At 35.3% G+C, this 24770-nt stretch overlaps 1 protein-coding gene across 1 annotated transcript in view; it reads left to right on the forward strand.

Moving 5' to 3' along the window:
• The window catches only part of LOC138322915 (polycystin family receptor for egg jelly-like), a 42296-nt gene that overhangs the window by 7089 nt on the left and 10437 nt on the right, over positions 1-24770 (forward strand). The window contains exons 2-19 of the mRNA XM_069267140.1: positions 6603-6889; positions 7253-9984; positions 10246-10533; positions 10683-10855; positions 13890-14063; positions 14547-14726; positions 15288-15415; positions 17802-17969; positions 18277-18321; positions 18479-18622; positions 18891-18999; positions 19807-20039; positions 20664-20906; positions 21188-21653; positions 21900-22090; positions 22293-22523; positions 22924-23094; positions 23189-23349. Coding sequence (XP_069123241.1) covers positions 6603-6889; positions 7253-9984; positions 10246-10533; positions 10683-10855; positions 13890-14063; positions 14547-14726; positions 15288-15415; positions 17802-17969; positions 18277-18321; positions 18479-18622; positions 18891-18999; positions 19807-20039; positions 20664-20906; positions 21188-21653; positions 21900-22090; positions 22293-22523; positions 22924-23094; positions 23189-23349 — 6124 coding nt within the window. The remainder of the gene's footprint in view (positions 1-6602; positions 6890-7252; positions 9985-10245; positions 10534-10682; positions 10856-13889; positions 14064-14546; positions 14727-15287; positions 15416-17801; positions 17970-18276; positions 18322-18478; positions 18623-18890; positions 19000-19806; positions 20040-20663; positions 20907-21187; positions 21654-21899; positions 22091-22292; positions 22524-22923; positions 23095-23188; positions 23350-24770) is intronic.

The following is a 24770-nucleotide window of genomic DNA, read 5'->3' on the forward strand; positions in this document are numbered from 1 at the left end:
AGCTCATTTCAATATGGAACAACCAAAGAGCCCATACACCATGTTTACACGTTTAGGGGGTCTAGATAAAAATCGGTTAACTCACATTCTACAAAGTACGTATATATTGCGAAAGGTGGAAGCTCCCCAACACAAAAAAAAATCGAAGAAAAATCTACCACGCCTGCGCTTTAGCGGCCAAAAATCATACATATGTATTTTTAGGAACTCTTAAGAAACAGATTACTGCAGTTGGAAAGGACGATACTTTTTGCTTTTATAATCGTGTAAAATGGTCCATGGGTACTGTTTTGGGTGTACATTGATACAAACTTTATCTAATTATCAGACTCTTGTGGGCGTAACATCTTGGTTTCTTGATGTCCCTTCATCGTTTTTGAAATTACGTCAGATTGAATTTCGTGCCCGTTAATAGCCGATATTTATATTGTCACTGTACACATGTACAGTATCTATGTATGGCTATGAAACCCAATGTATGATTCTTACTCTATACAGACGTATACGAACGCGTTTTATTATTAAACTGTAGCTTTTTTTCTTTATAACTGGAACGACTAGTGATTTTGCCCGTGTACCAGTGTTTTTGCATGTATCACTAGTGTAATAAAGCATTCGTTGTCATATTTTAACATGCATTAGTGTGTGACATATATTGGTTGTTCTCGCATATCTATCATGGTGCGGATATATGTTAAAACACATTCATATGATATATATATTTCTATTATGGTGTGCTAATTCGCACCAAGTATTTATAAGTATATTTAAGTCTATGTGCGTGCTATTTGATATGCTTTTTTTTTTTAATTACAATAGCCGATGTATGCAAAAATATGACATGAACAAGGTTATTGTATATCAAGCGCATTACGGGATAAACTAGTAAACCCATTTCTAATCTACTACAAAATTAAGATAGCATTACTTACTTTACTTGACGCTTTCCTAAGTCGTCTAACCGCGTACACGTTAAATATTATGTTTAATGAATTTAATTCTAATAATAGTACACAAATTGGTCCATTTTCATGTCATTATCTGAAAGAAAGAAATCCAAACCGTACATTCACTTTTGATTTTAACTTGTGTCTCAACCGTACACTATTGAAATTCGAAACCGTTGCGACATTAGTCTGATATCGAACACAAGTTGTTGAATTTCATAAGTATTTTTAACATTATTGTAAACAAATTATATACCAATGGAAACGGGAAAGTCTAAAGATTTCCAATATTGAATCACAGTAAATCTATACCTCAAAATAAGACTGCAAATCGAAACTGAACGAAAAATCTAGCTGTGGTTTCTGTCATGTGTGATATTCAAATGCATTTTTTGAAATATAAGAAAACAGAAAATAATTTATTTTTTGGTTTGGTTGAAATTTATCATACTCTTCAGCAATCACTACATACCATCAATCATGGTATCATCCGTAACGCTAGCAAATTAGTGATACAAAGCACAGTACCGTGGTCTTCATGTCGCCGAAGCGATACCGGAAACGGATCAAAACATCGTTGCCGTACTAGTTGCACTACAGTGAATAATCAAACAAACTAAAAAGCATTGACACATTTTGATCAAACTTCACACATAAGTAGCATATGAGAGAATACAGCTTGGGATGGCTTTTGGGTCTCTAATACTAGAAATAGATTTTTTACACAAAATATTAGTTTCCAGACGATAACTTGAATACACATTAACGGATTTTGATCAAACTTTACACAATAGTGACATAGGAGATAACATAGCTTGGGATTTAATTTGGGGGTCAAAATGTCAACTACAAAGGACACTTTTAGTAAAAATATAATTTTACGCAAAATCTTAGTTTCCGGACGATAACTTGAGAACACATCAACAGAATTTATCCAAACTTCATACAATGGTAACAAAGGAGTTAACACAGCTTGTGATTTAATCTGGGGCTCAAAAGGTCAACTACAAAGGTCACTGTAACTAAATTTAGATTGTTTCACAAATTTTCGTTTTCGGGCGATAACTAGAGAACACATCAACATAATTATTCAAACTCAACACAATGATAGCATAACTAAGCTATAATAATAATAACTCACCAAAGATTAGAAACTGTCATTGACGGCAGGAGACGTGTGTTGATTGCAATACTTATTGTAAGGTTGTTTCTCTATTCTCACATCATACTGATGTTCGATTGCAATAATTAGCATTGGAACACCATTTCCTTGTAATTCATGTAAACATCATTTCAAGCTCAAGTATTCAAATACATTTAAAGATACGGCTCGTTTTCAAACAATATCTGCAATCGACGACATTTTGATTTGTGTTGGTGTAAATATTTTAGACCAATGTAAAGTGTGATTTTATACATTACTTTAATTGATTAAATTCGTTACATATTAAATACGTATCGTTAATCTGGTTTAAATAAAAAAAAACTACTGAATCGATCTCTGATAAAATAAATTACACTCATAAACCGTGAAATTCGCAGTAAAAGGCACATTAAAGTTAATTATAAATGTATTTTGGCCTGACTCTAGGATAATTATAGTCATTTTTGTAAACAGTTTGTAATTTACTGCTAGTTACGAACCCTGTCGTCCATGTAGAACAGATCATTAAACTTTTACAAGCATAAGTTTTATGTGTTTGCAACAAAACATTCATCAAATAGACTCCAAAACCGCGATATGAGATTAGTTCAACAACAAATTGCCATGTCCATATAAATTGTAATCTTAATTAATCATTATTCAGAGTCACTTGATCAAACAGCAACACATCAATACACTGCCCTTCATTTTTCATGAAGCAGAAAACGACGTCAATATTTCCATAAAGTGTCCTCATTTCCATTAAACAAAAATTTAAAAACTCCATACCATATAACATATACTTTTCATTATGACCAACATTTTACTGGTGTTAAAATTCTTCATAGTTTCCAAAGAGTACTTTAACACTGATATTGTCTTTGTCTAAATATCATCTGCTTAATGATACTACACAGCAAGTCTGGGTCCAGTTTTATGAACATGTTTAACTGTTTTCATTCAAAGTTTTGATGCCATATTCATTCAAAGGGAAAATACTTTTAGTAATCCAGTAATTCTATCTCACGTCAAAACTGAAGTTTTTGCTTACAAATTCTGCCATTTTTTCAACACCCATAGAACAATGATATGAGCTTTTTTCATTGGCTGTTTATTACGTAAATGGAAGGGGCTCAACTGTGGGGTTCCAGCAGGTGGCGCAGTGCGGGAATTTCAAATTTGATATAAGATCTGTCAAGGGTTTCATGGAAAGTATCATACTGATACCCTTTGCTAGTGAAGTTGGAGTTCCTTACGTAAAACTAATTATATAATTCTTTGAATTCAATATAAAGTGACAAGCCAAGGCTGGTATTTCCGACAAACAGTTTTCATCGAGTATTAGTTCTAGCTACAACCTCTATGATTTAGTTTGATAGATTTACTGTCAATGTGTATATCGAAATACGATATCAACTGATATCGACGACAAACAGAATTGTATTACAATATGATTGTTATGTATATTGACTCACGCATTGACCTATAGCATTAAGTGAATTATGTTCGGTTTTTATGACAGGTATTCAATATCCTTTGTTAATTTACAACAGTGTCCAATCACTCTCCCTACCCAGGACGTGATATAGAACGGGTACAATACCAGTGCGTGTTGTAACCAAATAACAGGATAGCCCCGAGTATGCGGAGCTTCCTGTGATATACTATGAAGTCATTTATCTATAGTTCCATGTGCAAATACCGAACAGTTTTCTCACACTACAAATATGCTAAAATTCACATGTCTCTTCCGTAAAATAAATACCCTTAAGGGACAAATTGCATTTCAGTCAGGACCTTACAGCTGAATTTCTGTAGGGCGATTAAACAACCAAATATATTATTCAATAAATAATGCAGTATGACGAACTGACTAAAATACAGATCACCATTATACACTAAGTCATGGCATAACGTGGTGTATAATGGTGATCTGTATTCAAATCATATTGGTAGAACGACAACGTGTTTTTTCTTTCGCAGAAGGACTCTCACACCACTGTCCATATTTAATGTATTTTGATATTATTATTATTTAATTATTTTGAACACATACTTACATTACTCTCGCTTTATTAAAGATATATTCAGCATTAAAACTGGTTTCACAATCCATTCATTTACTGCCGTTCAATATAATATCTATATACATGTATATGTTTTTGAGTAACTGTTGAAATGGAAGACGTTCCCAAACATATAAAATCTTAAATTTAATACGTACTAGTAGTAATAAATAGTGGTGTAAAAAGGATGATATTGATTTAATTATTAATATGTTTACCCTACAGATAAGTTTTAGTATAAATGGACTATCCATATCTCTACATCCAGATGGTTAGATCGTTAATGAATTATGACGAAATTAAAAAGCCATGATATGATATTTCGTATGTGCTTCAACCAAGTATACGGTGGTTTAGACTTCATTTTTTCTATTTCTGGCACTGAATGTGTGCTAAAAATGAAATTGTGTTATTTCGAAGCAACCATGATGCTATTTAAATCGAAAATATTGCACACTTGGTTTAGTGAAATGAGGTTGGTTATAATATTGATAATAAGCTTCATAATCATACACTGTACATTACAGTACCTGGCAGTCTTTTCGTCTGCATTATTTAATGGGTTTATTCTATACTGACGTGAACAATTAACACTGATAAAACTGTAGTCCATTAAATATTCTGTACATTAATAAATCATAAACTATCATGGGGTAATCTTGTTTCAATTTGTGTTTTAAGTAGGTGCCAACATAATTGCACAAAATAACGTTTTCAGCGATTATGGAGTAAACATATGTGTGGATAAAACACTCCTTAACCCAATCATAACATGTATTATTTGACCGGAGATCCAATTTCCGACCTAGAGCTCAGGGCGCGTTCCGCTAATTAGTATTATGCTTCATATGAAAATCTTATATTTTTCTTCTTATACATTCGAGTTCAAAAATAAATAAATGTAAGCGTAACTTAAGATTTAGTATCAGTAAAATAATTTATTATCGACAATAAAACTCTCAAATGATTTAGAAAGGTCTGTGCTTTAAGTATTTACTGGAAAACTTCGCAAAAATATAGTTATTCCAAGGAATTCAAAAAATGACTATTTTAATTTCGTTGCATCCGTCAAAACAGGTGACGCTTGAATAATGAATAACTGTCCTACAGAACCCGGAATAGGTAAAACCAAACCATATGGCATACCATATATCTCTAAACAAATAAAAATGTCCGCTTGGAGGAAACAAATGAATTTTATTATATTATCTGATTTATGTATTGACATTATAAATATTTGCCACCTTTCGTCGTGGTTCCGTTATGCTATGCGAGCGTGTTACATGTAGTTTGTATAGATTACTGAATCGTTGTCAGCTGCGTAGGAAGTTGAAAAAAAATTAGGAGGGTGTGTGGTGTGGTGTGTGTGTGTGTGTGTGTGTGTGTGTGTGTGTGTGTGTGTGTTGTGTGTGTGTGTGTGTGTGTGTGTGTGTGTGTGTGTGTGTGTGTGTGTGTGTGTGTGTGTGTGTGTGTGTGTGTGTAGGGGGGGGGGGGGGGTGACAATTTATGTGATCACTATATAAGCAATAAATAAACACTTTTATGTTCTTGCGAATTTTATTTGGGATACAATTTACTGATTTTTTGTCAACATCAAATTCTTCTTGATATTCAGATATCCTTTTCCTTTTCTGCTGATCAATCAAAACTTTTATGAATGCGTCCTGTTTATGGTAGTCAATATTGTTTTAAAGGCGTTAAACTTTCAAAATATCTAGTCTATTTTATTCTTATTTTAAGTTCTTTCGAGAGTTACCTTACATTACAAGTAGGAAATGTGTGAATGTTATACTTTTGTTTCTGAATATATTCTGAACCCTAAATCGTTGATCCTGTAAAATATTCAAAACACTATGAATAGAAGAAAACTGACAGAATTCCAAAAGAAGTTGAAGTTTAGTAGATTCATTTCAAATAAATACTATTTTTTTTTCGAAATAGTAATACAACTGAAAATGCAATGTGTAGGACTGTATTATCGGTCACATATTAGACATATTTATGCTTTCTAAAAAATATCTTCTTCCGCTGGAAACTGTTCTGGGATGTCGAAATGAAACTAATAAAAAAGGAAAACCAATTTTCACCAGCAATGAAAAGTAGCAGCCTCTTATAAAGTACAGTACATCTTGATTCATGTTAATCGATAATTAATATGAAGTCATCTTATTAAATAAATTGGACACAAAACATCACTAATTACCGAAAACACTATCTGAATAACAAATATTTGGTTACGCTATATCCGGTTCCGGTACAATTAGGTCATGGTTCTCATACTGATTCTATTACATCAGAACACCTTTAGCCAACTTTATTGTATTCATTGCCTGAAAGGATGTCAACATTTTCTAATGTTTATTTGGTGAAATGCTGACCTCGACAAAAATGTCTATATATTCAGAATTACTATGTAGGCAATTTTGTTTTCTTTTGTATTCGCAGTGGCTATAGTAATAACCAATACTAACGATACTACTGGTTATTTGGCTGAAGGAGGTGACGTCACATTTCACTTGAGATACACAGACGGTACACCGTCGAAACTGGAAGGCAGGATAAATGGCGGTAAAAAAATCCAAGGGTCTGTTGCTACGTCATCAATAACGGTGTCTTCAACTGATATCGACGACTTTGGCACGCATGAATTAAACATCGTGTTAGAGTCGTCAAATGGTGATGATTACCTTGACGTAATTATCTACTATGAGGTAAACATCACTGCTGTAGAGGTTAGTGACGTCATATCCATTTAAGGCAATTCAGGTTTTATTCAATGTTGTAGGTAATACATTGTCAACAATATTAATAGCTTACAGTTAAGGCCGTCACCTATTTAGTCAGAGTCTGCATTTTAAATCAGAATTAACTTGAATTTCAACATATAATGCCTAGAATCGTATTTTATATATTTTTTTTGTTGACTTATGTAATTTGGTTTGCAATCTATAAAAGATCTTTCGATTGGTGCCTGTATCGTTCCCTTTTAAAAAAAAATACTAGTGGTTGATAAAATGAAAAAAAACCCAGAACTATCCGTACCCATGTAATCTCTAGTGTATTTTACTCAGGAGCTATCAACATTTTATTTACAGGTAAATATGACGTCACACTTTGTGGAAGTGGGGGACACGGTCTTATTCAAAGTCACCATGGATACTGGCAGTAACGTGATGCTGGAGTGGTATATTGAAGACGATAATGTGCACGTAGAGGAGTACGACGACCAAGTGCGAGAAGCTTTCTTCAACTACACCTTCAATTCACCATTATCTGGGATCAAGGTGATCATATCCAACAATATAGCAAGGATCGAACAGAACGTCAACATTACAGTGCAGTACCGTGTGTCGGGGTTTCTTCTTCACGAAGTAAGCTATCCTCTCAGACCGAGTCCATTTGATGACGTGGATTTTAAATTCTCAATCAACTTATCAGCTTTAGAGCCTATGGGATCAGTGTGGATTGAGTCCACTTTCGGTGACAACACAACGTTGAGGCAGAATTTAAAAGATAGTATTAGCACTATCAAGGCAAACGGACTGACTGTTTCACATGAATATCAGTGGCAAGGTAACTACACAGTTACCTTCCGGGTATACGCGGAGCTCAATGAAATTATGTTTGAAACCTACGTCTATATCTGGGACACTGTAGAGGCAGTTCTAAATACATCTACAGCAATAGCCAAGACTGATGAGAATATCACGTTTTCTTTTGCAAGACATGCCGGATTTACCTTTCAGTATCTGATAGAATACGACAACGGTGACACCAGGGTCAACTCTCCGGAAATGCTGTATTCGGAACCTTTGGACACAACTCCCTGGACATATTCCTACCCAGATCCCGGACATTACGAAGTGAAGCTGACAGCATGGAACCCATTTCACTACAGCTTCTCAAGTATAGTGATAACCATTCAGCGGCCTCTCATTGACGAAAGCATATCATTGTCGCCTTCAGCTGAGGAAATCCCCATACCGGATGGGCTGCAGACCTTTGTTCTCTCACTCGACGATGATATTAAATCACCAACGGACGTATACTGTAAGTTTGATTTCGGAGAGGAGGGTTATGAATTCATACCTCCCACCGAAAGCATCACAATCAACGGAACAACAGAAAATTTCGATGAAACTACGACAGCAACAACAGCTGCGATAACAACAGCTGCAGAATTAGCAGTTGAAAATATGACTGGCCAAATGAACATGACTGATCAAATGAACGGCACTACGTTATATATGAATGCCACGACTGAGCTGCCCACAACCTACTTTCAAACAACAGAGATAGTAGCAACGACAACAGAAGAACCATTCCCTCCTATAAAAACTGTACTGAAGTATGCATCACCTGTTACTAAATATATAGAATACCTCACCCCAGGTATGAAAAACGTCAATTTTACGTGTTATAATTTGGTGAGTTCGATTACGAAACTATCACAAATATCAGTACGGAATTTTACGCTTTCTGACTTTAAGTTGACCTTTGTTGACATGGTGATGATGAACATGACGCTGGAAAAAAGTGATGACGACGACATAGGGGTCGTCACCTCTGATGACGTAGTAGTGGACTTTCTTCTTACCCTGTTTCAATGTTCGCGGCTACCTCCTGATATAGAATTCAAATGGACGTTTGGTGATGGTAAGATAACAAAATACAAACCAATAAAACAAATAAAATCTCACAAATACCGAGAACGACGAGCCTATAACGTGATTGTGCAGCTGAAATCATCGACTGAGAATTACACCATGGAGACAAGGAAGATAACTCTAGGGGTGACAAAGTTTAGTATTGATAAGTACGACGGCTTCCTTGGACAAACAGACGACTTTGTTTTTACAGTAAGCGGACCACCGGAGAAGTGTGATTATTATTTAAGTTTTGACATGCATGAACAAACTGAGGTTTACAAATCCAAAACCCTCACCGATACTAATATTCCATTCAAGTATAGCGCTGTGGGTATGTATGTACCTGTCTTGATCGTCCGGAGCGATACGTTTTATGAGCGAGTTTACCTGTCTAAGCCAATCAGAACGGATTACTCGTTTGAAGGCTCCGAAATAACTCTCTCCAACACGACCATTCCCATGCCTCCTGGAATAATCACAGTCTCCTTCACAGTCACACAAAGACCTCTTCCTGATATCACATGTCTCATGCAATTCGACGATTTCATTGATATTGAGCAAAAATCTGTTACTCAAAACGTCACCATAGAAGAACCCATGGTATTTTCATTCAATTACCTCACCTTCGGTACTCACAAAGTAAACGTCAGTTGTTTTAATTTAGTGACATCTTTCGGGATTATCACTCCAGTTGTAGTGGTTAATGAGTGTTTCACTTATGACGGGATATTTGCATGGCAGTTTTCAAGACCACATCACCCACTGATTATTTCAACAGCAATTCAAACAGATTTGTCCAACAGAATGCCAGTAAGATGTTACGATCAAAACCCGAAATTTCACTGGAAGATTTACAGATATGATGACGGTCCAGACTCCAATGAAACTCTTGTCGCAGAATCCTATATACATAATCTGGGGACCTACAGATTTCTAGCGGGCTCGATGACTCCCCATTTACATAGAGTGTCCCTAAATGTGACACTTGATGAGACGTGGGCATTAGAAAATTCCTATGTGAAGTTCGTCAGGCCTTCTCCATTTCCAATGATATCAGGAGGTGTGGAACGCATTGTCAATCAGGGTGACGTCACTATTGATGCTACTTCCGAGTCCTACAGTGCGGAGAGAGGTGAAGGTTATATCGCCAACCTTACTTTCACTTTCTTTTGTTATCGGTGAGTACAAATAGTCCTAAAATATATCAAATGGCAACCTCGTTTTCAGATTCTTATCTTTCACCGCTTGAATGCATAATAGGTTTGAATGTTCTATCATGAAGACGATATAAATGTATCCACATAACTTAAAACGTGAATAAAAAATAATGCACTGTGTTCTAACATAACATACAGTCTTTTTTTCTGACAAATGATTTTTATCCAAGAACCTAAAAAAAAAAAAATCCCGAGCATTATCGGCTGGTATCTCTTTTATAGATACCCCGTTGATACGTTCGCAGAACTAAGGCAGGAATGGGAGACTATCGGTGGTTCCGAGGTGTACGAAGGAGATCCGGTGGATACCGGTATTCTGAGTAATGATTCCCGGAATTGTGATGACATGTTTGCTGTCCAGAGTAATGGTAGGGCCGTCCTGAACGCCAATGACATGTCATACAGAGGATTCCTTATCGTACTCCGGGTCGACGAGCCTTTAACTTTACCGTCGGTGTTTATGCAGATGATCACTGTAAATGAAGGCATGCGGCCAATCATCAGGATCAAGTTAGTACCAAGTTGTTGTATATCTCTCATTTGATCTCGTGATATAATATGGACTTTTAGATTTAATCTAGATTATGCACATGTATATGGATTAACATGATTGATGCTATTCTCCGTAATTTATGCTTAACATTATCATGTTATAACAGATGTGTTATTAATTGCCGAGAAAAAGTTGCCGTACAGAATACTCTAAAGGCGATGGTAATATGTCAGAACTGCATGGACAACTCTACTGGCCTGATATACAAATGGCAACTGAAGACGGTCCAAAATGGCAAATCCATTTTAGTAAACCTTAATTCAGGACAAACTTATACAGGTAAAAAGCCGCCAACTTTTTTTTCTAAACTTCTGAAGGAGATAATTGCTATCTCTACCTTTGCTTATATTACTGTGTAATTGTGTCCTATTTAAAACATGGAAGATGTATTTCTAGAGTATACAATAAGATAATGCTGTAAGGTTAAACAACATATACGTTCACTTTTTAAGATGAAAACAGTGTTTCAATATGCATATAAGACATGGATTCAAAAATACTTTTTATTATACTTTCTCATAATTATTTCTTTACTTTTTCTTTCATTTGCCACAATGGCAATATCTGAGAAAATCACAAGAACTTATCTGTTTTAAAAAAGTGGTCGAAACACCATGACAGTTAAGCAATAAGTATGTAATTAATCACTTAATTAATAAGAGGAAATTCTGACCATGCAGAAACCAGACATGTTTACAGTGTGTATAATATATAAATACCACCGGCATTAGAGGGTGACAGTCGCCTCGGGTGACAGTGATATCCTCGGGGTGACACTAGGCACTGTCGCCCTCTAATGCAGGTAGTATTTATTTTATCATACCAAAAGTCTAGAAACAAAACTAGTTTCCAAGTATTTGCAATCTATTGAAACATTTATCTGATTTTAGCAAAAGTCGAACAGTCACCGTCGGCAGTAGAATAGCATATCAGCTTCTACTCAGTAGCGCTAACTATCATTGCATTATAAAAAAAGAATACTCACAATAAGCATTAAGTGAAAAATTCTTGTTGTCTTGTCTCCTGCGTTTGTAAAAATCTCAACGTTTTTGTAAATCTCGTAAATCTCAAGGAATTTTGGTTTCGTCCCGTCGTTTGTTTACAACATAAGCAACGTAACGAAGACGCTTGAAATCGCATGTCTTCCGTTCACCTGATCACCGACGAGTTCATAAAATCAAAAATGTAGCGCTTTGACGGTAAGCGAAAAGGCGTGAACGGAAAGCTCCGTCCTTAATATGAAAAACAATTATTGACAAATATTTACAGTCAGTGGTGAATTGATAGTATAAACCCTGTTGATTTCAACCAAAGGCTACTCAACTTTATTTCTCGATAGATTGAGTATGTCACGCGCAATTTGGAGCCGCGCGGATGAATTTATGATGGTCCAAATCAGAAACTTTTGGTGTTTTCAGTACCGAAGTTGAACGTACGTTCGATGAACATGTACATGTATCAAAATAGGTTTGAACACATATACATGTACGTGTGTAAATACAAATGTAGAAAAGTTACATTGTTTATGTTACTACCGTACCTCTTTGAGCAATGCTTCCGTGCGTATGATAAATAAACAATGTTGTACAATGTACAGTTTTGCACATTCCGATGACGTTGCAATGTTTACATGTTGTGTGTCGGTGAGTCTGTGTTGTTCACTACAACATGTAGCCTAGATCTACATCCTACTTGTATTTTTAACATCCTTGGTTGTACGCGAGTGGATAAGATATATCAGGACAACTTCAGTCTTTGAGTTGGATAAGTTTAACCAAAATGACCTACTACGACAAAGCATTTTTGTTCATCTCAGGGGACAGACAAGTCCTGTACGTTATCTACTGTGAATCGGCGAGAGTAGGCCTTACATACGCAATGTACGTTTGGGTGTTTCGAAATATCAATGAAACGGAATCCTACAATTGTAGCTTTACAATACTTGTAATAGATATCTCTAATATTTATTGAAGTGTTTGAAACAACAATATAAATATAAGCTAACATTTTGAGAGCGGTAAACGTTTACAGTAGTGGGCCTACCTGTGTTTGTACATGTTCCTCGAAACGACGTCCGATACATTTGAAAATCTCCAAAATCCGGAAATAATGACATGGAACTATGTAAACATCCGTGTATTCAAGAAATTTCAAACGTGAACTGATTAAGTAGAACTCAAGTGATCACAAAATTGAAGAAACTCTCTGTTTGTCACACCTCCTTGACACAGGGGGTTTGAATCGGACGCCGCGTCACAACTACGTTAAATATCCTGCCACGTTATGAATTGTGTAAGCGTGTGTAATCATACGAAGCAAAAGATTAAAACCAAACTGCTTTGCATCATGATGTTTTTAACAACAGGTAAATAAAACGATTTATAGATCAATATCGGGAAAACCCCAGATATATGCTTCATCAGACGGAACTCATTTTATTTGTATATTCATTGATAAATTGGCGGGAATTTCCGCCACTTCGAGTGGCTGTTCCAAATGCCTGTCGGCACAAAACGATATAATTCAATTTTAGTCTTATAAATGCCACAAACACTATTAAAGGTGAATTTTGAGCTATGAAAATAATAGTTAAGACTGTAAATATAAGGATTAAAGTCTCTTTCTGGTGGTTCTATCGAAGGATAAAGTTGAGTAGGGTATCGATATTTGTTTCATAGGCCGCTTCGCGGTCCATTCCAAATATCGATACCCTACTCAACTTTATCCTTCGATAGAACCACCAGAAAGAGACTTTAATCCTTAAATAGACTAATTTGGCAAAACTATTACTAAATAGCTCCAGATACATTTTGAAGCGTCGCTTCAAAAAACAAAGATGGCGTCGAAAAAAGAAACGAGTGCGCATCTTTTTCGGGCGGTTCATATTTTGCACTGTCAAAAATACACTATCACCCGTTGCTAGGGGGTTGCTACGAACGTGTCTATTGTTTCTTATTATTCTAATGTTACCTGTCGTGTGATAGTGTATATATCAAATATCTCTCGACCAATCAGAATGCAGGATTCTCACTTGAGGTATAATAATATGTAATATTCGTGCGTGTTTTCTTCCGGTCTGGAACATTCGTTTTTCTCTTGGATAGAATATCCCTAATTAGACTTTGTAACCATGATTTCCGTTTTGTATTGAAGCATCTCCGTTTTTGCATATTTGTGGATTCGTAGTAACACTGATAACAATGAAAGAGTCTACACACAACTGACATTCCATGTTATACAATAAGACATTAATCTGATACATTAACTTTAGTGAAATGACTTGTGTGTTATTGCTTGTTTTTGTTCTTATTAGGCACGAACCAGAGCAGTTTTGCTCTGGCTGATAATGTTCTATCAGAGAGTAGCACCTACATACTTGAAGTGACGGTCTGGTCTCCCGAGTTCCCGGATCCTGATACCAAGGGCAGAAAATTTATCACCAACATAAAACCTTATGGTGGAACCTGTTCTGTTGACCCGACACAAGGTGGGTTCTTAAACTATGATTACTTTACAACTTCTGAAACCCAACCGCAGATTGTTAATGTACGTTAGTACTTTAAATGGTAAGTGCATCACAAGTTTGATATATACATGAATTATCAATTCAGTTCCTTGCAATGAATTGCTTTTGTAATGTTGGTTTGAGAGGGCCATAACTCCAATCTTGAAACTCTAAGGACTTAAAAAAGTGTCGTCTTCTTTCGGTCGAAGATTATAGTAGACTGGGTACGTATATTCGTTGTGGAGAAGTATATGCACTTCAGAATTGATCATGTCAATTTTAAAGTAACTCCATGTAATTATTGCTGTTTATAGTTCAGCATCTTTGCTACGTAAGGTTATATTACATGTATATATAGATATTTCAATTTTAAGTTATCGTTGCTGCTTTATTCTATATCTTAAACATTGTACTATTATTGTGAAGTTTAACAGAGTATGTTAAAATGATTTATATTGGTAAAAGGTACTGGGATGTCGACCACATTTGCTGTTAGATGTATTGACTGGAAGGATGAAGGCATCAGGATCAACAGAAACGCTAGCCTAGATATAGAGGAGCCTATCACTTACGAGTATATTCAGGAAATCCAACGGACAGTTAACAACACAGTAAAAACCATTCGATCTCCATTGTTCATGGGAAGTAAGTGTTTTATAGGTACATTCTATATAATTTTAGATTTGAATACTTTTTTGTAAACGTACTTTTTAGCAGTAGTTTAATTTTAGCGCTTTCAGTACTGTCTTTGAAACGTGAATTCATATACTATGATAATTTTAGTTAAAGGTTATTTCCGTCATTCTGGTGTTGAATCAACTCTTATAAATCATAATTTACTGTTATTTGCATTTGCGCTAAAACTTGACTGCACTAAAAATAAGTATGTCACAGTATACATACCGCTTCAAAATAAATTAGTTTGTCTTTATGATTAATAAAGAATTATCATAACGTTAAAAAATATGATAATTGTGTAGTGTATATGCAACACTTTGTATCATTAGAATATAAAACGCAATATTAAGATATTTGGACTACGATCGATTTGCTATGGAAATAGAATTGCACAATGTTTCAGATTACATACATAAACGACCATTTATTTTCATTGAGGGACCCGAAATGAATGATTGAATTCTACAATTAAAACGCTATTTATTGACTGCTTTGAATATTGCTTTATGGTGAACTTTGTGCCCGTAGATGAGGATTCGGCTACTGAGCTCCACTTACAGATAGGGGAAAGTGAGTTTGATTATAGAGTCACTATTCTGGTGAGGATCAAGGACACGTTTGGAGATGCCGCGGAGAATAGGGACGCATTTGCTATAGTAAGTTTTTAAAATAACTTTTTAACAATATATCATTATCATTAATTACGGTAAATCACTTCTTTTTCGCGAGGTGCAGATTTTTGCGTAATTTCAAAAATTCAAAGATTTCCTTTAAATGTCAACTGGTGACTGAAACTAGGACATTCAAAATATACTAAATACTATAAGTGGAAAGTGAGAGTGAAACGGATGTTTCTGCTGTATTTGTCTTTGTATACTGTGAAAAAAAACCTAATAAAATGTGTTTCAAGTGAAAAAGAATGTTGTAATTGCGAATTGGTGGAAAATGACGAAAACCCGATATGTTATATATGCGAAAATCAATTGGTTTACAGTATACATTAATTATCTACATGTTGATAAGGTTAAAGTTCCATTTCTTTCTTTAATAATAATAGAATCTTACACCCCCTTTGGGGTGAGACAGGAGAATCTCAACCCGAGGGGTAAGATTCTTAAGTTGCCAAGTCTCGTGTTTGACATCTTAAGAATCTTATCCCGAGGGTTGAGATCTCCTGTCTCACCCCAAAGAGGGTGAATAATTCTTTTTCTCTAACCCCATGCACCACTTTGTGTCTCTAATAAACGTGTCACTTATGCAAGCGACGATGACGTGACCTCAATGAGTCGCCGTCTTCGCCGTCTTTGTGACGCCATTTCATTATAGTCGTGACGTTATAATACTATCACCGCGACGTCATGATACTGTTGTCGTGACGTCATACCATTGTTGAGCATGTGCGAAGATCTCGTGTAGTTTGTCTTTGAAATCGAAGCGCAGATGAAATGGTTAATCGGCTTTGAACCAGGAGGCCCAAGACGATATAATTTTACACTCTGAACGCGTATATAGATGGATTTTGTTATATATTAGAGGCGCGAGAAAAAAAATCTATTACCTGTAAGTGATCGAGATCGGGTTATCTTAGTCGAGGGCTAAGATTTTGTAACATATTCCCAACCAAGGCGTTAGCCTCCTGGGCCTCCTGGTTCAAAGCCGATTAACCATTTCATCTGCGCTTCGATTTCAGTCATTCCGCGCAAAACTATAGTTTGGTTATTTCAAAGTAAAACGATGATCAATCGGTAAATACTGTTTTCATAATTAAAAACAACAACCAAACAATGAATGGTAAAAGACTGAATGCAAATATTTCTAATGATATTGATATTGATAACGCTTGTGACGTCACCGATTCGAGAGTATGGCGTCACATACGCGGACTGTTACATTAATGGCGTAAAATTCCGCCAAAAATCACATAAAGGTACCAGACAGATCGGACGAGATAGAAATATCTAGCACCGGGTATCAAGTGAAATTTCTCTGTCCGAGACGTTATAATACTATCACCGCGACGTCATGATACTGTTGTCGTGACGGCATACCATTGTTGAGCATGTGCAAAGATTTCGTGTAGCTTGTCTTTACCCTAGGGTGAGATAGAAAAATCTCACACCGGTAAAACTGTGGATATCCCTGTCTGGGGTAAGAGAATAATAGAATCTTACATGGGTCTGTCAAGTGAACAGGGATATCGCAACCCGAGTGAAAGATTTTGGCTGGTCAACACGAGGCTTGCCGATTGTTTGATTTTTTTTTCTCCCATACTTTCACGAATCATTATGAAAATGCAGGTTTTAGAAAACAAAATTTAAAGCGCCGCAATCAAAGTAACGTCACAAAGCGTCAAAATTAATGACGTCGCCGACAATAGGCACCGTAGTATTGATGACGTCACGTCATTGTCTAGCGCGTGTGAGCTGTCTTTTCCCTACCCCGGTAAAAGACAGAGTTATCTTTTCCCTAGCAACCGCGGGATAACCCTGTCAAGTATGGGAGAAAGAGATATCTTTTCCCTAGCAACTGTGGGATATCCCTGTGAAGTATGGGAGAAACGTGTATCTTTTATAGGGATGAAACGGCAAATAGTGTCACATTGAAACATTTTCTAGTTTGGAAACAGTTTGCTTCAGATTGATGCATACAGAATGCCGATTATAGCTGTTTAGGCAGTCAAGTCACATATATTGATCTTTGCTAATCAAGATTTGTATGAACAATTATAACTGTGTAACCTAATAATGGAGAAATTTGTCTATAAGGTATGGTGTCTAATGTCAAATCCAATTTTAATTGTATTTTTGACAATAGATTTGTCTAGTTGAAGACGAAAAGTGGCTTCGGGTTTCTGTCAGCTGTAAACGGGTGACAAACCGAACAACTAACGGCTTTTTGAAACTTTTGTTTTGTTTAACTACTCCATAATGGGATTAGTTCACGTTCCATTGAACCATGTATTTATATTTTTTGCCGTTGATTTTTCTCATGTCAAAAATCACAGTAAACAATCATGTTTTATTGATATTGTATACTAAATAGGTGAAACGCAACGAATCCTTGATCCCGAATGGTGACAACGACGAAGATGCGTTGGGGGACCTCTTCGCCACCTATCTACAGCATTTCCTGCCTTTAGAAGGCGGAGGCAACACTGTGGCTTTGGTCCAGTTTATAGGTGCCACCGGAGCACTGCTCTCCAGTATAACCGTACGTACATTAACCATGAGGTGAAATCTTTGTCCACTACAGCCTATACATGCAGTTATTTATTTGAAAATATTTGAAAATTTGATATCTCAAGTCAGCCATTTTATCAACATTCTATTTTCTGCTTTTTTATCATCTAAGATGTTGTAAAATTTTCACTAGTTTCAAATAGCAGCAATTTATGATTTCTATGTGAAATAATAGTTTGACTCTGTTTCATAGTTAATTAAACGGTTCAATTTCTGATTATTTTCTATCTTTATTTCTTTATCGATTTATTCATTTTATTATTTATTTATTTTGACAGGGGTACGACAACGAAAACAGCACTACAAAATCTAATCTGACAAATGTGAGTAACCTAATTTCGATTATCAACAATCCAAAAATATTAATGAAGAAATCATTGAGTTATATATATGTATCATTATTTCCAATTGCTATTGTCCTGACATCTGACCAATGCATATTATAAAAACAAATTAAATTAAACGTAATCTATATTTCAGCTAAACGCCGAGTTGATGAACCAATTACGGGGATCCGTAACTCTTGGAGATGACAAGAAATTGAACTCTGCTGACACAAATAACGTCATCCAAAATGTGATGGCGTGTATCACTAATCTGGCCATTGTCAGTGATTCCATATTGGTAAGAAAATGATCATATTATCATGTTTCTTTATATATTTCCATAATTCCAAAATAAAACAATCAATGGTCGTATAGTTATTACTTAGCTTTGTTAAGAACAAGATTTTCTAATATCTAAATGTAAGAATATTCTCAAATGTTGCACTGCTCTCATCTCTGTATGAACTGATACCGATGTCCTGGTTCCGCAATATTTATGCAAATATTGTTTCAATAAGTCACGACTTTCTACACCAACACCACTTACAACATCATTCTGCCTGTAGGACGGTGCAGTAGAGACTGCCGGGATATTAACAGCAGATATGGAAAAGCTAATATTAAAGAGGCCATTTCCGGTAGAAGATCTCCCAAGCATACTCAATGGGATTTTAGGTAAACTAGTTCAAATCAAAGTGAAGAAAGTATCTAAATAACATCTAAACTTTAAAGATGCGCCATCGCTGACAAATGATATTTTTCACTATCAAAAATAGGAGCAAACGATTTAGTATTTTTCTTCAGTTACAAAAATTACTTACTTCACACAATTTCCACCATTGAAAAGTTTGAGCTTCTAATCTTACTAATTCAAGATAAAAATATTAAAAATAATTAATTACATCCTGAAAATTCCATGACTATGTCCTATATGGAATGGAGTACTGATTGCGCATGTACCGAAAGCAAAATACATTATTATATATTATTTTAGTGTTAAGTAGACATATATACACGATTAAACACCAACTATAGTTCAAATGATGAGTATCATTTATGCTCTGTCGGCGGTGGAACATCTTTAATTTTTAAAGGAATTAAATACCTAATTCCCGAAGTAGTTTATCCATTCAATTGCTATCACTATAAATAACTTTATTTATAAATTTAAACATTTATGACCAATTGTAATTAAGTATAAAGGCTTTGATGATAAAAATTGTCTTATTGTATAGTTGTTAAATTTGGCGGATGTAAAATTTCGCAATATAGTGTCTGGAACGTATTCGCGGGGTTAATTTTCGCGAATTACCTTTATAGCATTTAAAAGGATCATTCATACGACAGACTTAAACATGTAAACCTATTAATTTTGCGAGGTGATAAATTTCGCGAATTCGGATGGATCCGCGAATTCAGCGAAATTTAAACTCCCGCGAATATTACTAACTGCACAGTATATTTATACGAATATTTTATTAGGTGCGATGGATATAGTAGATACAACTATAACTGGCATAGTTCCGGACGTCCTCATTGACCCAGACAAGGAAATTCTAATAGAAGACATACGATTGGAGTACAACACAGAAAATCCTCCTCCAATCAACGGCACGTTTACGGACGAGGAGATGGAGGAGAGGGAGTTGTTGATACTGGAAATGTACAACGCTCGACTGGAACAGCAGGCCATTGTTAGGGAGCGATCCAAACAGGTAAAACATTTCAGATATAACGGAGAAAGAGTATATGACTGGTGTTTTTGCTGTTTTTGACTGGTCGACACGTTTCTCAGAAGTATTCAACAAGTGATATAACAACCCCGAACTCAACGGTGATACTTGTATACTACCAAATTATTAAAGACAGTGTGCAATCGAGAATATCAATTTCAAAAAAGGTTTTTGTGAATATCAGATAAGACTTGTTCAATATTTCTTCATATAGAAATTTCTTCATATAAAAATTAATCTATATGAGACAAAACACTTGATGGACTTGGTTAACACAGACATAGAAACGTATCCTGATTTTGTAGTAGTTATCTTAAGTCTCTTGAGGAAATTTTACTTGTCAGCCTTAGACATTTGTAGAGACATCACATTCATCAAAGGAGCCAAAATTTTGAAAATTGCCTGTTAAAATCAACTGAGAACTGAAATAGTTTATGTAATAAACGTTAAAGACTGAATGAGATATTGCCGCGTGATATTGCACGTCAAATGAGAGAAGCCCATGAAAAGGCATTCACATGAGCTTAAGAAACAAAATGTACAAATATATGCCACACTTGTCCAAACATTATGTTAATGATATATATCATTATTATTGTTTTTCAGGCTAACGAAACAGTCACGAAGCTGGTGAATGCTTTAATTAACTCGCAGGATATCATAGGCAAAACTCTGGTCACCGGCGAGCCAGAGACGGTTATAGAAAGAGACAATGTGGTCATTGCTGTAGAGAAAATGACCGGTGATAAACTCAACAACGCCACAGGGTTTAACAAGACTGGCTTCTGGCTGGAATTGGATCGTAACAATACAGAAAATGCAGACGAAGGAGAGGAACTTCAAATGCAGGTATTATACTATAACAAATTTCTCTTGTCCATAACAAGGTAAAGTTTATTTTGTTTTTAATAATAATTATGTTTTCTACATATATACCCCGTTATAAATACATATAAAATACTAATTTAATTTATCCTAATTAAAAGGGGGTATTAAAAAATCGAGACAACATTTTCTCTGTATTTCTACATTTATCTAAATTCGTATTAAATGATATGTTGTCAGCACTGTTAAAACATATTATCGTCCAGCTTAAAGTTCGTGGTGAAAAATTTGTGTTATTGTTTTAGACGGCAGTCTTTAACAAGGTACCTCATTACCACGGGGTGGACGCTAGCAAAATTACGTCCAAGGGCATCATGGTGGCCATAAAACGAAGTGATGGTACCCGTAAAAACGTCAGCATGGATATGCAAATTTCAAATCAAGGCGTTGCATTTTCAAAACGGTATAAGCCTACCTATTTGAAAGACGACCCCGACAAAATGCTGTATTTCGCTTTCGACGTATTGAGCGAAGATGACGCCATCATATTTTACATCTTACCGGACAATTTCAATCCATTTGATTTTGACTCGTATGGGTTGTATGACATATATGCTCGTAATGCTGAATATCCTAACACCAAACAGTTTGACTGGTCGTACAGTATGAACATTCGAGATTGGGTAGATAGAGACGTCGGCTTCAAGATATTTATTCCGGAGAGATTCCTTAAAGCTGGAAAGGCTTTTGTAGCCTTAAAACCAATGCCAGGTAGGAATAAATGAATCGCATAACTTGAAAGAAAAATCAGACAGAATAGAATAACAAAATAAAGGTAAATTTTCTTAAAATAAGCTTTACAGTGAATAAATTCGAAAAAAAAAACTTTTTTCCCTTCGACTAAAAGACATTTAGTGGTTGATCAATTGATTCGCATGCTAACTAATTTGACATTTCTATCATGACTAAGTATGATAATGTTAACCATGTAAATACGGATGTTCCATTAATTATCAGCGCCCCCTATTCCTGAGATTGGAAACCGAATGCGGAGACGTCGGTCCGCCAATTACAACGACACTTCAATGGCTGCTAATTTCTCAAGTATATTTGAACCTGCTGACGTAAACTTTACGACCACCATCGTCACGACTGGATGCCGTACGTGGAACGAAGCAGGATCCAAATGGACATCTACGGGATGTGAGGTTAGTACTGCAAATTAACTTATTTATGCCTGAATATAGGCTAATTGATTAGGCCAGTCCATTATGAAATGTCAGGGATGAATGGGTTAATGAAGCATACGAGACGAATACTCTTTTGGAACATTAGATAATATGTCATGTGTCCTATCAATTATAGATGTATTGCTACTCCATATCAATTGATTTTATATTATTTTGGTAGGTGTTACCATTTTCTACGATGAATGAGACTATTTGTCGATGCAATGACGAGGCAGGCAATATATTTGCAACAACATTTTTCGTTCCTCCGAATGCTATTGACTTCAGCGGTGTTTGGGCGAAATTTGATCCCGCCAATGCAGCCGTTTATGGAACGTTAGCTGCTCTCTTGTTTTGCTACGTGTTGGTGTGTGTCTGGGCAAGGAGATATGACAAGAAAGATCAAGTCAAGGTACTTGAACGTCTTGCCAAGCCCTTTATAATTTTATGTATTGCACGTCATGTTAAATATGAACTTCAAAGTACGTTTAACAAAGTAGTACTTTCAAACAATCGTCTCTTCTATCGCTTTTAAAAACAGCCGGTCATGAATAAATTTCCAATGTTATTGTTTTATCTCTCTATTTGAAAATATCGCATTTAATATATAGGCGTTCTTTTTATCCAGATTCTGGTGTCTGCTCGGACCTTAATTTGTCAATACTTTTATCTTCTACCATTATCATTGATCACATTCGTTGAAAGATAGAACGATATGATTCATTTATACTTATTTGTTCATTAATATCATCATTGTTTCTTGTGGAATATTATTGACTCTTAAAACTTTATCTGATGTTGAACTGTTTCAGTGGACCACGCATTTTCTTAGCGATACCGACAGGAATGACTCGTACTTTTACATTGTTAGCGTAACCACTGGGCTACGGCGTGGATCGGGAACAAAATCTAATGTCAGTTTTGTTGTGGCTGGGGATTACTCCGATTCTGGTGTCAGAATACTCAGCGACGGGAAGTCACAGGTACATTCAGTGTGTCTGTCTGGTTTTATCCTGAAACTATAGCTTTTGACAAATGCCCTTGATACATTGTGTAAAAAAATATTTTCTCTTTAAGGGATTTGAGCACGCTTCCACTAAAAGCTTTATCATGGGAACAACAGAAAAGCTGGGCGATCTGAACTACATACGGATTTGGCATGATAACTCGGGCATTGGGGCCGAATGTTCCTGGTACCTCAGTAAAATAACTATAGACGATCCACAGCAGCATAGAAGGTAACTGATTTAGTGCGCTTTATAACGTTAGAGCAGTAAAATTGGATTATTTTTATATATGTATGTTATAAGAATAGACTGGTCATGTGTTTAATCGTACCTTTGTACTTAAAGGATTTTTTTTGATAATACGTCAGGATATTGCTTTGGATGAATGAAAAATTAAGTCCCACCAAACGAATCGCCTAGCTTTTGGCACTATCGGTTGGTTTGGTCGTGATTTACGGGTAGTGTCGACTACGGTTCAGAGATAATGAGCTAGATGGTCACGTGGTCTTGTGATGTCAAAGTAGTTCGCGGCTGCACAAGGTAAGCCTAGTACTATACATCTACATGTATACAGCACATACACGTACATATACGTTAGATCTACAATTTGAGTTTTACGAGTAAATGGTTATTCTAGCTTTATGATATAGATATTTTCCGTTTCAAAACATTCCATTTACACCATTTCAAACATTCAAACAAGCATATATCTAACTTAAGATTAGATAATCAGTCCTATTTGATAGCGATATCAAAATGATGTGTTCGGATCAGTCTGGACTGAGATTTAGATAGCATATTATGTAAATTTCTGTGTAATAAAAACAGTATAATGTAACTCTATCTTTTTACGGGTAAAATCCCAAAATTTAGCATGAATATATCTAGAACGCGTGTTTTTATTTCAAACCTCTGCCATAACGAGGCAAACACGGCACAGTTTTTTAGTAAAAATAAAATGTGGACGGTTATCAGTTATGTGATATTGGAGTTACAGTACCGAACTTATACCGAAAATAATATGTATATCTATATTGTTGCCTTTGAAACTTTATCTATAACGTTTATTAAAAAGCAGAAATACATCAATGATATTTCTGATATATGTTTTTTAATTACAGTATAAGTGTAGATTTAAATTCATTAATTCAAAATTATACTAAATCCTTAAAATAGTTTATTCATTGTCGATCCTTTTGTATATCATACCGAGATTTGATAGTATGATATATGAACATTTATCGTATAACCCAAAAAGTAACCACATATAGTGTTCAAATGAAAAGTGAAATTGCTTGTATACAGGCATTATAAATAGATATAATATCTTGAACCTTTTCAAAAATATACTTAGTGATATTTAAATAAGTATATTTAGTGTGGTAATACTGTAACCCTTCTTGTATGACTATACATGTAGATTCGAAACGGTGAAAATACATGCTTAGAATTTTTACTAATACTTTAGAAATTACGGGAGATTGCTATATGCCACGATTCCGTAATTACAGTACTAGACTGGAATAATTTTTAAGGTTAAATTTTAGTTGAAATAATTCTTAGAACCATTATTGTTTCTGAATAAGTCAACTTCCGTTATTGTTTTACCTGTGTACGAAATATATATATATGTAATATTTATATATATTCCT

The sequence above is a fragment of the Argopecten irradians genome, chromosome 5 (assembly GCF_041381155.1).
Source record: "Argopecten irradians isolate NY chromosome 5, Ai_NY, whole genome shotgun sequence".
Lineage (NCBI taxonomy): Eukaryota > Metazoa > Mollusca > Bivalvia > Pectinida > Pectinidae > Argopecten > Argopecten irradians.